Source organism: Macaca thibetana, chromosome 10, assembly GCF_024542745.1.
Source record: "Macaca thibetana thibetana isolate TM-01 chromosome 10, ASM2454274v1, whole genome shotgun sequence".
NCBI classification, from domain to species: Eukaryota; Metazoa; Chordata; class Mammalia; order Primates; family Cercopithecidae; genus Macaca; species Macaca thibetana.
This window is the reverse complement of record NC_065587.1, coordinates 74,670,934-74,688,312: the sequence shown is the minus strand read 5'-3', so window position 1 is coordinate 74,688,312 and position 17,379 is coordinate 74,670,934. Positions and strand designations below refer to the sequence as shown.

The following is a 17,379-nucleotide window of genomic DNA, read 5'->3' as shown; positions in this document are numbered from 1 at the left end:
CAAACACTGTCCAACATGAGTATTCAGACACGCAGAGAAATCTTATACCAAGTATAAGCCAACCACAAATGGGCAACATAGCATTTTTATTGAAAAGGTAATTATAGCCTAATTTACTCTGCTTAAGCATGATGCTCAGGAGAACTAATCTACCGTGTCCACAGATCAGTGAATTTATTGTGGAGAGACACTAGACAGTTGAGGTGATGTCTGTGGTCAAAGGCCTGCAGAAACTGAGCAATGGTAAAGCCTCAAAAGGAGAATGTTAATTCTGGTTAAGAGAGAAAAGGAGCAGGGTAGTGTACCCCTTAATTTGCTCAACAGATGAACAGTCTACAAAGTAGAAACATGATATTCAGGAGAGCCAGGCACCAGAAGACCCAGAGGTCATTAAAAGGAAAAGGAAATCAGGAGTGGGAATCTCAGCCACACTCCCAAAGGTGGAGTGTTCAAGTGCAGGAAGCAGAGAAAGCAAGATGCACACATCCTAGACTATAATCACCTTCTCATCATTAAATAAGAAGTACCTATTTTTAGTCTTTGTTTTTGTTATAGGAAAAAAAGTTAAAATAAAAAAATTCTGAAATTTTGGTTGGGTTGTGACTTACTTTCCTAATGGGAAAAAATATCTCTGCTAGGTCAGTCTCTAGTCTGGTCTCTCAGAAAGCCATACCCACAAGAAGTCAGGCAGACAACTAGATTTTGTGGCCATTTTTTTACTTCATATGCTAGCATGCCATGCCCCTAGCAGCAAGTTGTATGAGAAAGTCTAGTAAATTTCTAGACTATCTGGTTGCTTATTAAATGGCAACTGGAGGGTCTCCAACATATATTGAGATCAACTGGAGAGGGACTAAAGCCAGGTTGGCAAAATTTCCAGCTACAAGATCCCTCAAACCCTAGTACTGAATCACATAAAGAGAAAATTGATGGATCAAACACTGTGTGATGCCAGGCGCAGTGGCTCCCACCTGTAATCCCAGCATTTTGGGAGGCCAAGGTGGGCAGATCACCTGAGGTCAGGAGTTCAAGACTAGCCTGGCCAACTTGGCAAAACCCCATCTCTACTAAAAATACAAAAAAATTAGCTGGGCATGGTGGCAGATGCCTATAATCCCCGTTACTCAGGAGGCTGAGGCAGAAGAATCGATTGAACCCGGAGGCAGAGGTTGCAGTAAGCTGAGATCACGCCACTGTACTCTCTAGCCTGGATGACAGAGTGAGACTCTGTCTTAAATTTAAAAAAAAAAAAAAAAAAGCACTGTGTGATGCCATACCAACAGGATACTTAGACACAGAAGGTGAGTTGTTAGAAATTAGCTGAAAGGGGTCGGGAGTCAATAATTATTAATTTTTCTTATTATGAGACAGTTACTTTGGTGCCACCAATAAAAAATTAAAAGCTGTCAATTCTAGAATCTTTAAAGCTTTCAAAGACAGCCAGTAGAACCTCACTGCTGCTTACAAACTGAGATTGAATTAAGGAGAAAGGTTCCTCTTCTTCCATGGACTTCCTATAAGGGCAGGAAACAAGCTGCAGATGATTGCACCTTCAGGAGGTGACATGGGTGCCCTTCTACCCATATGCATACTTCCAGAGGCAGCAGAGAGAAGACAGCAGCCTCCAGGGATGGGCCAGTACCAGGCTGGGGTCAAAGAGACAACTAGGTAAAGTGTCTCCCTATGAGGAAAAGACAAGAAGAAAAGGATCTGCAGCTAAGACATACTGCACAATTTAGATGGAGGGCATTGAGGACTAGAACATAAAAATTCTTTGAAAAGGGTAATTTTAGAAACTTCTTATCTAGGATGAGATCTGCCAGTTTTTGAGGCCTTCAGTTTATGGTATAACTCAGAGAAAAGGGGATCTGCTCAGCCTCATCTGAATATCAATAAAACTTGCACTATCAGGCCAGGCATGGTGGCTCACACCTATAATCCCAGCACTTTGGGAGGACGAGGCAGGCAGATCACTTAAGGCCAGGAGATGGAGACCATCCTGGTCAACATGGTGTAACCCTGTCTCTACTAAAAATACAAAAATCCGCCAGGTGTGGTGGCATGCACCTGTAGTCCCAGATACTTGGGAGGCTCAGGTAGGAGAATCACTTGAACCCAGGAGGCGCAGGTTGTAGTGAGCCAACATGCACTCCAGCCTGGGCCACAGAGCCAGACTCTGTCTCAAAAAAAAAAAAAAAAGACTTGCGCTATTGATAGTAAACAGTGTTTATTGAGTGTCCTCTAATGTATTAGAACCCTATTTATCACTTTATAGAGCATCACTGCATGACACCTCAGAGCACAATCCTTTGTGGTGTGTTTTACGGCAGAGGAAACTGAGAAGCAGTGTGTAACTTGCCATGGCAGCTCCAGGTTGGACTCCAGAGCCCTTGCTCTTCCAGCTATGCTGCACTTTTGTTCACAGCCAAAGGGGAATAGCTGGGCAAAACCACCTGGTTCTGACACGACGCAAGCCCCAGAATCAGCAGCTACTAGGACAAAAGAATTCATCTACCTTAGAAGAATCAGAAATTACTTAACAAAGTAAGATAAATAATTTCATCTTCAATATATTTTTTGGTCTTGGAAAAGCAGATTCCTAACAGATATGTATTTTCATTGCTATGAGAGGATATTAAAAATGGATTTTAAATGAAAAAAACAAGGTATAGTATGTATATGGTATGTTGTTATAGTTACCATCTGTCTACAAAGAGGAAAAAAGAATATATAGATACATAGTCACACAAAAAACTGCTAATAATTGCCACTGGCTAGCAGGAAGAACGGGGTAGCTATTAAATAAGCAGAGTAGGAGGAAACTTTTTCCACTATATACTTTTTTTTTTTTGCTCAGTCACCCAGGCTCGAGTACAGTGGCACAATCTCAGCTCACTGCAACCTCCGCCTCCCAGGTTCAAGCAATTCTCCTGCCTCAGCCTCCCAAGTAATTGGGATTACAGGCGCTCACCACCATGCCTGGCTAATTTTTTGTATTTTTAGTAGAGACGGGGTTTCACCATGTTGCCCAGGCTGTTCTCGAACTCCTGACCTCAGGTGATCCACCTGCCTCAGCCTCCCAAAGTGCTGGGATTACAGGTGTGAGCCACTGTGTCCGACCTATACTTTTTGAACTTTGGAATTTTGAAGCTTATGAAAGTATGGACCTATTAAAAAATTTTTTAGCTGGAATAAAAAACCTACCTAAAATAATATTTCTGATTTTTAAAAGTCTATGTCTAAGGTAAACATATATGCTCAATTAATTTTTCTTTTCTACCTTCTAGGAATCATTATCTACTAAATGATGTAAAATGCAAAGGATACAATTTACCAATATTTATCAAAAACCTATAGTATTTACTGTTGAACCCAGAAATATCACTTCTGAGAATTTATCATGTAGGTGTACAACTTACCCACGTATATAGTATCTTACATAGAACATTACTCACTGTAGCATTATTTAAAAGCACAAGAATGGAAAATATCTATGTGTCAAAAGGGAACTGATCAAATATACTACATAGTATATCTACACTATAGAATACTCTGTAGCTATAAAAAAAGAATCTCTAATAAGAAAAGATCTCTGAATATATTGTTAAAATTCAAAACTGATACAGAAGAGTGTAATCGGTAGACTATTTATGGAAAAGCAATGGGTTTCTGGGTGAAGGGCGAGTAGGTGGTAAATAGCACAGGAGCTAGCTCTTCTCCAATAGGTTTTGGAACTGATTATAGCACTATGTAAATGTATTACTCATTCAAAAAAATGTTTAAGATTATTTACACAGTGAGAAATATTTTAAACTAAGAAACGATACTCTGTTCAGGAGGAAAATAAGTGACCCAATGGGCTAAATAAAAGCAGCCTTGGCCTATTGCCTAATTTGAGATGGGAAGATAACTGGTATTTCATTTAAAACTATTTGAAATTTTTATCTTACCTATATTTCATAATTTCCACTATATCCTCAGCATCTTCTTTGGTTGCTTCCTCTCTCAATTCCAACCTTGCTCGTGCCTTTAAAAGAAAACACCATTTTCAGATGACAAAAGATGAATATATTTACCACAGTATGTCTAAGCTTTACTTCATTTACTAATTTTACACAAAAACTGACCTTTAGGTGAGGAAGGTCATAACATCAGAAGTCAAAATATGAAAATAATTCTCTGGGCTGGCGGTGGTGGCTCACGCCTATAATCCCAGCACTTTGGGAGGCCAAGGTGGAAAGATCACTTGAGCCCAGGAGCTCGAGACCAGCCCAGGCAACAAAGTGAGGACCTGTCTCTACAAAAAAATTTTAAAATTAGCTGGGTGCGGTGGTGTATGCCTGTAGTCCCAGCTACTTGGGAGGCTGAGGTGGGAGGATCACTTGAGTCTGGGAGGAGAGGCTGCAATAAGCCTTGATCATGCCACTGCACTCCAGCCTAGGTGACAGAGGGAGACCCTGACTCAGGGCAAAAAAAATAAAATAAAATCTGAAACCTTGACTATGAAATTACAACTCACTTAAAATAAGGATAAAACTCGTTTTTACTTATTAATGTATCTTTCTCAGTATTCATTTCAGGAGATTGGATGATAAAATACACTTGGTTTTCCCTTGCCTTTTGCTTTTAGGAAATCATGCCTAACCAATATGGTAAAACAACAAAGAGGAGTTAATCAGATTTTAGGAGCTAGAAGTCCAAACTCTAAGCTAGCTAATCTTAACTGCTGGAGTTCTTTTAGTATTTCACAACTGTGAATAGATATTACTACTGTTAAAAACACAGGCACTATCCTTGTGAACCTGTCATGTAATAAAATAAAATACTCAAGATACCTGACACATTCCGTGTTCCCATATACTCAACTTGGGATCTCAGAATCCTAGTTAACCTAACCACTTTTCAGACATTCCAGGAGTCTCCTAAGAGTCAGTCAAAGAAAAACAAAAGTTGCATGCTAAGTAATCGATTGTATGACTAGAAAGAAGTAGCTATACTTTGATATGTTACAGACATGACAAAATCTTTTTAAAAACTTTCATCCATCCATTTCTAACGTCTCTCAATAGAAAGAAAAACGGAGTCAGTTATGCAGACAATACTTCAAAAGAGAAGTCAAGGCACACCCTTCCCCTTTAAGCCAAAAAAGCAAGACCATAAAAAGAAACAAACCTCTGTCAGACGAATCAAAGATTCCAGCTGCCTGGTAGTGATTGGTGAGCTATTTAACCTCTGGCTCTGTTTCCGGAGCTCAAGGTAAAAATCTTGAAGAACTTGAGCAGCTTCTTTGGATAGCCTTGGGTACACATACTGTCGAGCATAGCCAATGTACTTTCTCAATAGCTGGTGGGGAATGGGATCTATTATTTCTCCAGGAACCACCTGAAGCATGATTAAAAGGCCCAAGATAACAAAGATAAGTGGCAAATAAAATCTTTCTGCTAAAATAACTTTTTTAGGCCAGGTGCAGTGGCTCACGCCTGTAGTCCCTGCACTTTGGGAGGCCAAGGAAGACACATCACCTGAGGTCAGGAGTTCAAGACCAGCCTGGCCAACACAGCAAAACCCCATCTCTACTAAAAATACAAAAATTAGCCGGGTGTAGTGGCACGCGCCTGCAGTCCCAGCTACTTGGGAGACTGAGGCAGGAGAATCTCTTGAACCCGGGAGATGGACGTTGCAGTGAGCCAAGATCACACCACTGCACTCCAGCCTGGGCGACAGAGTGAGACTATGTCTCAAAATACATAAGTAACTTGTTTAGACAAATACACAATTCTAAAAGACTCTCCAAATCAACCAAACACTTTATCTGACTTAGATTCCTTTTTTTTTTTTTTTGAGACGGAGTCTCTCTCTGTCACTGAGGCTGGAGTACAGTGGTGTGATCTCAGCTCACTGCAACCTCTGCCTACTAGGTTCAAGCAATTCTCCTGCCTCAGCCTCCTGAGTAGCTGGGATTACAGGCACACGCCACTACACCCAGCTGATTTTTGTATTTTTAGTAGAGACAGGGTTTCATCATGTTGGCCAGGATGGTCTTGATCTCTTGACCTCGTGATCTGCCTGCCTCGGCCTCCCACAGTGCTGGGATTACAGGTATGAGCCACTGCGCCAGGCTGACTTAGATTATTTCAAATGAAGTTTACATAAACTCTAGTATTGAAATATTAAAAAGTTCTGATTTAAAAAGTTTATATCCTGCTCTACAATAAGCCACACACTGAACTTTGACTTTCAAACAGAACCAAACTGAATAAGGAGAAGAAACATTTATACCTTTAGTCTTTCTGATAATGGTTTCTCAGAAACTACTTCAAGTACCAAAGTATTTGAATCTTGACTATTCGTACGAGCTACTGTGACACTGCTAATGGTTCTCTGCTTTCCAGCTCTTATTGCAATCACATGTTCAGAGAGTAAGTGATCATGATGCTCATTTGGAGTATCTAACAGGATAAAGACCAAATCAAATCTGGATAGTAGTGCACTCCCCATTCTACGAAGCATGAAAGAAAGAAGAAACAATGATTGGAATCAAAAGGAAAAACAAGAAAATTGTTTACTCACTTGTTTACTACTCAAGTTCCATGCAGAACTTGAAAAACCAAGATTTAGGTTAAAGAAATAAGCAAATAGCTTCCTGGATTTGATGTATCCACCCACTGCAACATGGGCACAAGAATTACATGTATCTACCCTGGGTAGATTGAGGACATGGCCCTTTCTCACACCACCAAACCCACTGAATTCTTCTTTATGTCCTATTATCACTAATTAGCAATACTGCTACATGACATATCAGAGGTTAGCTAGTTCAGTATTTTGTTCATGATACCATTAAAAAACAAAATCTAAGTCCCCTGGATTTTTGTTCAATAGATCTTTCTGATTTTTCTAATATAGCACTTTGTAATTTTACTAAAGAAAAACTACTAGTAGGTCGACTTTTTTGGTGGTGGTGGTAAATACCCTAAATCTCCAAGTACCAATTGTGTATTTCACTATGTATCAAAGACTGTTTCTATATTGATACATTATTAAACAACAGGAAATTAACTCCACTCCCACTAGGCTTAAGGCTCTAATTTTTTAGGAGGCACTCTTTTGTCTTTTTCTCACTTTTGTATCACTTATTTTTCCTTTTCCACACATTTTGTCCAAGAGGTACAGAATGAATTAGAAGAGAAAACACAGATATAAACATTGTTTTTGAAAAAAGCGGGATCACACAACATATTTAAGTATGTTAATGTGCTCTTCTCACTTAATAGTACAGCACAGACATGTTCCCCCATTAGTACATACAAAGCCATTTTTGTTCTCATAATCACTACAGTCTTACTATAGTTTTAAGGTGTTTCCAATTTTTGGCAGCAATAATGCTGCAATACCATGCTACAAACCTATCATTGTGCACTTGTATGACTATTTCTGTGAACAGTAGTCCTAAAAGTAGAGTGGCTATAACAAACAGAATGTGCATTTAAAATTGTGATTAACATACCAAGGGGTCCTTCAAAATAATAAATTGTGTATGTGAGAAACAATTTCTTTTTTTTTCTTTGACATGGAGTCTCACTCTTGTCACCCAGGCTGGAGTGTGGTAGCACAATCTCAGCTCACTGCAACCTCCACCTCCTGGGTTCAAGCAATTCTGCCTCAGCCTCCCAAGTAGCTGAGATTACAGGCGGCTGCCATCACGACTGGCTAATTTTTGTATTTTTACTAGACATGGGTTTTTGCCATGTTGGCCAGGCTGGTCTCAAACTCCTGACTTCAGGTGATCCAACCGCCTCAGCCTCCAAAAGTGCTGGAATTACAGGCGTGAGTCACCCGCCCAGCCAGTGAGAAACCATTTCCACACTACTTTGCCAATAATGATTAATATTTAAAATGTTTGCCAATCTGGTGGATCTCACTGGTACTTCATTGTTTTCCAGCCTCCCAAAGTGCTAGGATTACAGGCGTGAGCCACTCGCCCAGCCGTAGAGAAACCATTTCCACACTACTTTGCCAATAATGATTAATATTTAAAATGTTTGCCAATCTGGTGGATCTCACTGGTACTTCATTGTTTTACTTTGCAGTGTTTAAGCACATTTTTGTGCATTTATTGGACATCTGTAACTACTGTGAATATCCATGTATTTCCCATATAGTTCTGTGAACTATTTCTTTTTCTTATTGAATTAGAGTGATTCAATATATTAAAGGTCTAAATATTTGAAGAGACTTACTTTAAATTCTCAGAAACTGTTTTGGCTTTATTGTAATGTCCTCCAACTGGATTTGCAGCAGCAATAATGGAAGTTCTTGCAGGAAGGCTACAAACCACACCAGCCTTAGCCAGACTAATACTTTGCTGCTCCATGGCTTCCAACAAGGCTTGATGTTGATTCCCCATCTTATCAAATTCATCGATTCCACAAATACCTACAATCAAAGTAGAATAATGCAGACAAAAACATTTTTTCTTTGGTCGAGTTCCAAATTTTATGGGATAGAAATTGTTTGACAATAATTATTGCCATTTGTTTCAGCAGTTAAAATTATAAAATGTCATACAATGGAGAATTACTGTTTGTTTCACCACAAGTAACACATTTGTCTTATTTAACTAAGTTTTCTGTAATAGTTATTCCTTTAGCATTTTTCATACGCAAGGCACTGTGTTGTGAGGATTACAAAAACGAAGAGGAGGTAAGAGTAACCCTCAAAACGTTTAAGTACTTAAATTCAAACGGGTGAGATTTTACACACACACACACACACACACACACACACACACTTTATTAAGTATACTTCAAAACACATATAATAAGTTTATTATGTTTAATAAGTATATTTCAAAACCTATACCAGGTATTGTCTATACACTTCTATGCACTTATAGGGAAATCACTTAACCTCTTTAAACATAATACAATGCACCACCACTAACTAAAGGCACTGTATGTACCAGGAATGTCATGTCTATTGCATTAAGTTATTGGAGATTCTCTAACATTACCTTGTAATATTTGTCTTCCTTTCTCCCCATACCAGTTAGGTTAGTATCTGGGGGTCACATCTGAAGGGCTTTGCTGTGGTTAAACCCCTCCGTATCTACTCTACACCCAAGTAAGCCTTGCTAGCACAGAGGAGTATATGGAAAATAACTGCTGATTAGTCTTTTTGACCCCCAGCTGCTAACCTAACTGGTATGGGGAGCAGGGAAGACAAATAATACAAGATAATGTTAGAGAGTCCCCAATAACTTGTGCAATAGACATGACATTCTTGGTACATTCAGTGCCTTTAGTTTATTTCAACAGATTTTATTCTATCCTTGAATCCATTTCTGGTTTCATGTTTGGGTTTTCTACTTCACAGAACCAATTATGTTGAATTTCCTTTGTTCTCTCTGTTACTTCCCCTCTAATTGCATTAAGCTTTGTTCTTTTGCATTCACTGTGATTATCTCAAGCCTCTCCTCTTTATAATTTCTCATTCAGCAGTGTCAATTTTACATATTAGTTTAATAACATTGTTAGTCATCAATTTGTCTCTCACATCCTTATCTTTTTGTTTTGAGCTATTTCATTAAATTTATGTTCTTATCAAACATGAAACACGGGAAATTTTCATTTGTTCCTTAGATTATAATTTTGTCTAGAGTGAGGTCTTTTATTGGGCATATTAAATGTCTTTCTTTCTTCCTACGTTATTTCTTCATAGCTGCTATGCTGTCTCTTTATCTTGCTCATGTATAACAATGGCTGCTCTGTCCAAACCTATTTTTTCCAACACAGTATACATGAATTCTTGTCAATACTCTTTTCCCAATGTAATTTCGTCCCATTTTTTCCTTTCCAGCTACAGTTTGCACTTTTCGGTAACCTAAATGATTTAGGAGGGGGAAGCAAGGGGGGGCTTTGTTGAACTTTGTGCCACTTTTCTTGCTGATCTCTCTTCTGAGGGTTTACCCCCCTCTGTTGGGAATGTGTCCCATATTCATGGCAGGGGATCCCAGTGCATTAGCCTGTTCCTGCTGTTCAATGTGGAGCTCTGGGACATAGTGAGCCTTCCCTGCCTGTGCTAAGATCCTAGCAGTGGTATACTCATAGGCTTTATCTCCACCTTTCCCTGGGCTGTCTATTGCTCTGTCTGCCTATACCTCTCTGGATTCACGGTATTACTGGAAATTATCAAGATTGCTAATACAGTTCCTCAGAGATGGGGATGGGGTAGGAACAAAGTCAAGCTACTCCCTACTCTGGCTGTCACTGTTCAAAGTGGAAAGCAGGAGCTGGCAAGCCTTTTCTGCAAAGATGCAGAAGTACATATTTTAAGTTTCACAGGCCATGCACAATCTTACACATTCTTGGGCTTTTCTGTTTGTTTGTTTGTACTTTACAAACTTTTATAAATATAAAAGCCAGTTTTAGCTTGTGGACTGTACTAAAACAGGCTGCTGGCTGGTTTGACCTATAGATCAAAGTTTACTGACCCCTTGTTTTAAAGCATAAAACATAAACTTTGAACTTTTTTTTTTCTTTTGAGAGACAGAGTTTCGTTCTGTTACCAAGGCTGGAGTACAGTGGCACCATCATGTCTCACTGCAACCTCATGTCCTTGGTTCAAGCGATTCTTGTGCCTCAGCCACCTGAGCAGCAGGGATTATAGGCATGTGCCACTTCACCCAGCTAATTTTTGTATTTTTAGTAGAGATGGGATTTTGCCATGTTGGCCAGGCTGGTCTGAAACTCATGGTCTCAAGTGCTCCGCCCGCCTTGGCCTCCCAAAGTACTGGCATTAAAATTTTTTTAAAAAACCTCCAAATCACCTTCTACTTCTAGTTAATGAAAAGTTGCATGGTTTCATAAGTATCATCTTTTTATTACTATATTTTACCTGGTACTTAGCAAAGATATTCTCACTTCTGATGAGCTATATAATAACCAGATACATGTTTTTGGTATTTATTTATTCAGCAAATATTTACTGGATATAAATGCAATAAACGTATAAATTCAATAAACTGAATGCCTTCTATATAAAAGTACTATGTTCTAGGCATGCCGGGTATGGCAGTGAAAAGACAAAATTCCCTGCTCCTGTGAAGCTTACGTTCTACTCAGCCAATACGGGGGGTAGGCAATAAAAAAGTAAATAATATAGAAGGTAAAAAGTGCTATGGAAGGAAAAAGTAGATTAGGGTAAGGAAAATAAGGTCTGCTAAGGTGGCAGCAGGGCAGGAGAGGTTATAAGTTAAAATACAGTATTTAGGGAAGGCCTCACTGGGATCAGGACAGTTGAGCAAAACATGAAGGGGGAAAGAAAACAAGCCTTTGCAGCTCTATCTGGGGTAAGAACATTCCAGGCAAACGGAACAGCAAGTACAAAGGCCCTTATGAGGAAATGTGACCTGCCTGGTGTGCTGGTGGTGCCCAAGGTAGAGCCGCCAGTGGAGCTAGAGAAGACGAAACATGGGAAGCAGCAGATAAGGAGGCAAAAGAGGTGAAACGCCAGAACATGAATGGCCCTGGACCACTCTCAAGACTCTGGCTTTCACTCTGAGCAAGATGGGCAGTTACTGGAGGGTTGTGAGCAAAAGAGTAACATAATCTAATTTTTAATGAGATTACTGTATTAAAAATAACAGGAAGGGGTAAGGGTGTTTGCAGGTATGCCAATTAGGAGATTACAGTAATAATCCATGTGAGACATGATGGTGCCATGGACCAGGGTAATGAAGAAGTGGTTAGATAGCGGATATATTTTGACAGTAGAGTCAACAAGATTTGCTGACAGATTAATATGGGGTATGAGAAAAAGTCAAGGATGGCTCCATGTTCTCTGATTTGAGCAATTAGAATGAGAGAGTTGTCATTTACTGAGATGAGGAAGACTGTGAAAATAGATTTGAAAGGCGAAATCAGGATTTTAATTTTAGACATGTTAAGTTTGAGAAATCTGTGGAGATACTGTGTAGACAATAAGAAGTATGTGCCTGATATTTAAGGGAAAAGAGATTATAAATTTAGAATTTTTCACAGATAGGTAGGTAAAGCCAATGAAACAATACAAGATCACCAAGAAGGTAAATACAGATCTAGAAGACAAAAGGTCCAAGAACTACACCTAAATTAACAACAAGTAAGAGGGTGTGGAGATGAAGAACCAGTAAAGACTGCGAAAGAAGTAAAGAGTGAAGTAAAGTGGCCTGGAAACCAACGAGAGTTAAAGGGTCTCAAGTAGGAGGGAGTGATTAACTGTGTCAAATGTGGCTACTAGGTCCTGGGTTCAGAAAAGTGGAAGTCACTGGAAAACCAGGAGTGAACAACCTTAACTTGACTGGAATCTGGGCACTGCCTGACAGGAACATGTTTTTCCAGTAAGGTGAAGGCATCACAAAGAGAAACCTACGTGGCAAAGCCCAGTGTAGAGGTTTCTTCTTGCTGGGCCCTATGCCTGGATTTCTTATTACCTATCACTCAAATCCTCAAAAAAAACAATGAGTTGGTTTACAATACGGCAAAACTATTCATTCTAAAGTAGGCCAGGTGCGGTGGCTCATGCCTGTAGCCTGTAATCTCAGCACTTTGGGTGGTGAGGTGGGCGGATCACTTGAGGCCAGGAGTTCAAGACCAGCCTGGCCAACATGGTGAAACCCCGTCTCTACTAAAAATACAAAAATTAGCTGGATGTGGTCATGCACACCTGTAATCCCAGCTACTCAGGAGGCTGAGGCACCAGAATGGCTTGAACCTGGAAGGCAGAGGTTGCAGAAAGCTGATATTGCACCACTGCACTCCAGCCTGGGTGACAGAGCGAGACTGTCTCATAAAAAGAACAAAACATCTAAAGTAACAGCTCTAATCTTTTTTTTTTTTGAGACGAGTCTCGCTCTGTCACCCAGGCTGGAGTGCAGCGGCCCGATCTCGGCTCATTGCAAGCTTCGCCTCCTGGGTTCATGCCATTATCCTGCCTCAAACTCCCGAGTAGCTGGGACTACAGGGGCCCGCCACCACGCCCGGCTAATTTTTTTGTATTTTTAGTAGAGACGGGGTTTCACCGTGTTAGCCAGGATGGTCTCGATCTCCTGACCTCGTGATCCGCGCGCCTCGGCCTCCCAAAGTGCTGGGATTACAGGCGTGAGCCACCGCGCCTGGCCGCTAACAGCTCTAATCTCTTATTGCAAGTCCTCTGTGAGCCAGGGATGACATCCATCTTTTTGTCAGCGCCAAGATTTTTAAACTATTTAGAGCTAAATAATAGTAATGCATTCAACAAGTATTTACTATGCCCCTATGTACTAGGCAATGGGAACATGGCAGTCAACAAGACATCCAAATCCCACCCTACAGGGAGCTTACTATAAAGCTTCAAAACAGGCTTTAGAAAAAAAGATCACAAGGCCGGGCGCGGTGGCTCAAGCCTGTAATCCCAGCACTTTGGGAGGCCGAGACGGGCGGATCACGAGGTCAGGAGATCGAGACCATCCTGGCTAACGCGGTGAAACCCCGTCTCTATTAAAAAAAATACAAAAAACTAGCCGGGCGCAGTGGCGGGCGCCTGTAGTCCCAGCTACTCGGGAGGCTGAGGCAGGAGAATGGCGTAAACCCGGGAGGCGGAGCTTGCAGTGAGCTGAGATCCGGCCACTGCACTCCAGCCTGGGCGACAGAGCCAGACTCCGTCTCAAAAAAAAAAAAAAAAAAAAAAAAAAAAAGAAAAAAGATCACAAACGTGACAAGTGGTATGAAATGGGATGGGTAGGGAACTATACATATTTATCTGATTTTTACATATACTTGTATCTGCTATAAGATTCTGAAAATGAATGACATTAAGTACAGTTTCAATTCTGTAGTATAAAAATGATGATACTGCATTTCCAATGATTATTTCTGACAGTGTCAACTTACTGGTTAGGACTGTGCTATCTATATGTCTCTTAAACAGAATGTAAAGAAATTAACTGAAAAGGAAAAGGCTTTTTAAGAAGTACCAGAATCACTAGTTATTCCCTTTGGTTTCTCACCTTGATCACCAAGTACCAGGGCACCAGCTTCCAAAGCAAAATCTCCAGAGGAACTATCTTTTGAAAGAGTTACCGTCAGACCAGAGGTGGTCGTGGTGTTACCACAAACATACACGCCACGTGGAGCAACATTGCATGCTGCCTAAGGAAACAAAAAGTTTAAGGGAATCATCCAAAGTAAAAGGGAAGTAATAGCTAACAGCAGTTGCTCACAGACGTTGGGTACATGCTAGGTATTCTTTTAAGAGCTTTACTGTACAAGGTGCACCATCACCATCAGAGGAAGGTATTATTATATCCTGATTTACTGATGTCAAAACCAAGGCCAACAAAGAGTGAATGAGGAACTACACAGCTATGAAAGTGGAAAGTCAGGATTCAATCAAACCCAGGCAGTCAGATTCTGAAGTCTGTGGTCATATAAATACTCAACACAATTCTAATTTATCCTTCATTTTCTAGTTCGAAAAGCAAAAACATGAGTACCAATTTTAATTTTGAAGGTTCCAATGCTTCTTTAAACATCAGGTAATAAAATGGCTTAATACATGCTCACCTTCTGAGCAAACATGCTATAACAGGCCAGAAAAGTAAACAGCACAAGAGTTAAAAGCATAGCTCTCTGCAGTCAGGCAGATGTGTTTAAATCGTGGCTCCACCATGCACCAGCTGTGTGGCTCTCAGACCTCTCTGAGCCTCAGCTTCCTTATGTTTTATCACAGCATTGCCCTGAACAATAAATGAAATCATGTATGCAAGGCACTTGATTTGGTACCTGGCACATAAGGCTTGAACGGCTTGAACCTGGAAGGCAGAGGTTGCAGAAAGCTGAGATAGTATTCACATCTCAAACACCCACTGTTATCTTATGCTGCTGGCTCAATAAATAGTAATTACCATTATTTTTGTTACTTACATAGTCTTTCTGAGAAACCTTATAACACACAGAATATCATGATTTACTAGGTAGTCAGAAGAAAACACAATTAAAAATACAAAGTAAATGGTTCACAACGGTTGGTGTTAGCCTAATTTTTATTTTGTTTTGTTATATTTATTTATTTATTTATTATTTTTAAGACAGGGTCTTACTCTGTTGTCCAGGCTGGAGTGCAGTGGCACAATCCTAGCTCACAGCAACCTTGAACTCCGGGGCTCAAGTGATCGTCCTGCCTCAACTTCCCTAGTAGCTGGGACTACAGGAGCATGCCACCGTGACTAATTAATTTTTTGTAGAAACAAGGTCTCACTGTGTTGCCCAGGCTGGTCTAAAACTTCTAGGCTCAAGTGATTCTCCCACTTCAGCCTCCTGAGTAGCTGGGACTATAGGCACATGCCATCACACCTAATTTTTTTTTAATTGTTTTTAAAGACGGGATCTCACTATATTGTCCAGCTTGGTCCTCCTGCCTCAGCCTCCCAAAGTGTTGAGATTACAGGCATGAGCCACTGCACCCAGCCTGTTAGTCTCGTTTTTAAAAACCCTGGCTTAGTGTGGCTTAGATGTCATACTCTATGCTATTCAGAATGTTTAATTTCCACTAATATTACAGATTCTATTTTTAAATTGAGCCAAAAGCATTATTCCAGGTCTGAAAAACAAGAAAAACTGCCAGTGTAACTTCTTGGTATTAACACTTTCAATACCACTACATATATTTTAGAACAACTATCTGCCAAGAAACATTGCGGAAAAAAAAAAAAAAAAGAGCAAAAAAAGGAAGTTTTATATACTGCAAACAATATGTATAAATTATGAGATGTGTACAGATAAGACACTCCAGGGGTTAAAGCAGGCTCCCACCTATAATTCACTAATTCCAAAGTTACACACACACACGTGTACACCACCACAAAAGACAGAAAAAAAAGTTGTAACAATTCAGATCCCCACATGCATCTTTTCCGACATATTCTAAATATACTGTTTTCTTTTCTTTTCTTTTTTTTTTTTTTGAGACGGAGTCTTGCTCTGTTTCCCAGGCTGGAGTATAGTGGCACAGTCTGGGCTCACTGCAACCTCCACCTCTCGGGTTCAAGTGATTCTCCTGCCTCAGCCTCCTGAGGAGCTGGGATTACAGGCGCCCGCCACCACGCCCAGCTAGATTTTGTGTTTTTAGTAGAGACGGGATTTCATCATGTTGGTCAGGCTGGTCTCGAACTCCTGACCTTGTGATCCACCCCCCCCCCCTTTTTTTTTTAAGACAAGGTCTTGCTCTATTGCCCAGGCTGGGGTGCAGTTGCACAACCATGGCTCCCGGCATTCTCCAACTCCTAGGCTCAAGCAATCCTCCTGCTGCAGCCTCCGGAGTAGCAGGGACTACAGGTGTGCGCTACCATGCCCAGCTAATTATTTTATTTTTTGTAGAGATAGGGTCTCACTTTGTTGCCCAGGCTGGTCTTGAACTCCAGGCCTCAAGTAATCCTTCCGACTCGGCCTCCCAAAGTGTTAGGATTACAGGCGTAAGCCACTGCACCCAGATTCTTGTTCATTATGAGCTTTGTTTCACCTATAAGGGGTACCCTGAGCCTCTGTTGTCAGGCTACATTGTAGCGAGGTCTCAGAGCAGAATTTATTTTTTAAAAAGTAGCCCCAGCTGGCCAAAAGGAACCAAACATAGATGAAATGTCATAGTAGGAATTAAAATGACTGGTTTAACACTCAACCACAAGCAATAAAGGATAACTCAGATATGAAGGACAGTGGGTTTATAGTGTAATGACAAGATCAAAGCAGTTCGCAAGCCTGGCTGCATATTAGAATCATCTGTGGACTGTTGTACACATATAGACACTAGGACTCTAACATGGAAATTCTGAACTCAATTGGCTTGCAGTGGGCTATGGTATTTTCAAAGAGCTCCAAAGGTAATTAAGATATACAGCCAGGTCCCAATCCTTGGACAAAGATTTAGGAGCCACACTACTACAACTTACAAAAGGGCCAGAGAAGCCCTGGTCAATTTTCCACATCGAGTGAAGAAAGGGGTCCCAGGCATTTTTAGAAAGTACACTGGCTGAGCGCAGTGGCTCACACCTGTAATCCCAGCACTTTGGAAGGCTGAGGCAGGCGGATCTGCTTGAGCCCAGGAGTTTGAGACCAGCCTGGGCAACATGGCAAAACCCCATCTCTACAAAAAAAGCATTAGCCAGGCATGGTGGTGCATGCCTGTAGTCCCAGCTACTTGAAAGTCTGAGTTGGAAAGATTGCCTAAGCCCAAGGTGGAGGCTGCAGTAAGCAAAACTACACCACTGCACTTCAGTCTGGGCAAAAGAGGGAGCCCTTGTCTCAAAAAAATAAAAGTAGAAAGCACATTACGGCTGGCTTACTAGGCATCACTTTAAGGAAACTA

General features: G+C 40.7%; 2 protein-coding genes across 2 annotated transcripts in view; one reads left to right on the top strand and one right to left on the bottom strand.

Annotated features, from left to right (window-relative positions):
* Positions 1 to 17,379, top strand: part of TRMT6 (tRNA methyltransferase 6 non-catalytic subunit) — a 267,426-nt gene that overhangs the window by 213,675 nt on the left and 36,372 nt on the right. The window lies entirely within an intron of this gene.
* MCM8 (minichromosome maintenance 8 homologous recombination repair factor) overlaps positions 1 to 17,379 on the bottom strand; it is a 43,528-nt gene that overhangs the window by 3,366 nt on the left and 22,783 nt on the right. The window contains exons 13-17 of the mRNA XM_050745270.1: positions 14,027 to 14,168; positions 8,241 to 8,436; positions 6,280 to 6,499; positions 5,173 to 5,382; positions 3,951 to 4,027 (exon numbers count right to left, since the gene is read on the bottom strand). Of these exons, the coding sequence (XP_050601227.1) occupies positions 3,951 to 4,027; positions 5,173 to 5,382; positions 6,280 to 6,499; positions 8,241 to 8,436; positions 14,027 to 14,168 (845 nt within the window). The remainder of the gene's footprint in view (positions 1 to 3,950; positions 4,028 to 5,172; positions 5,383 to 6,279; positions 6,500 to 8,240; positions 8,437 to 14,026; positions 14,169 to 17,379) is intronic.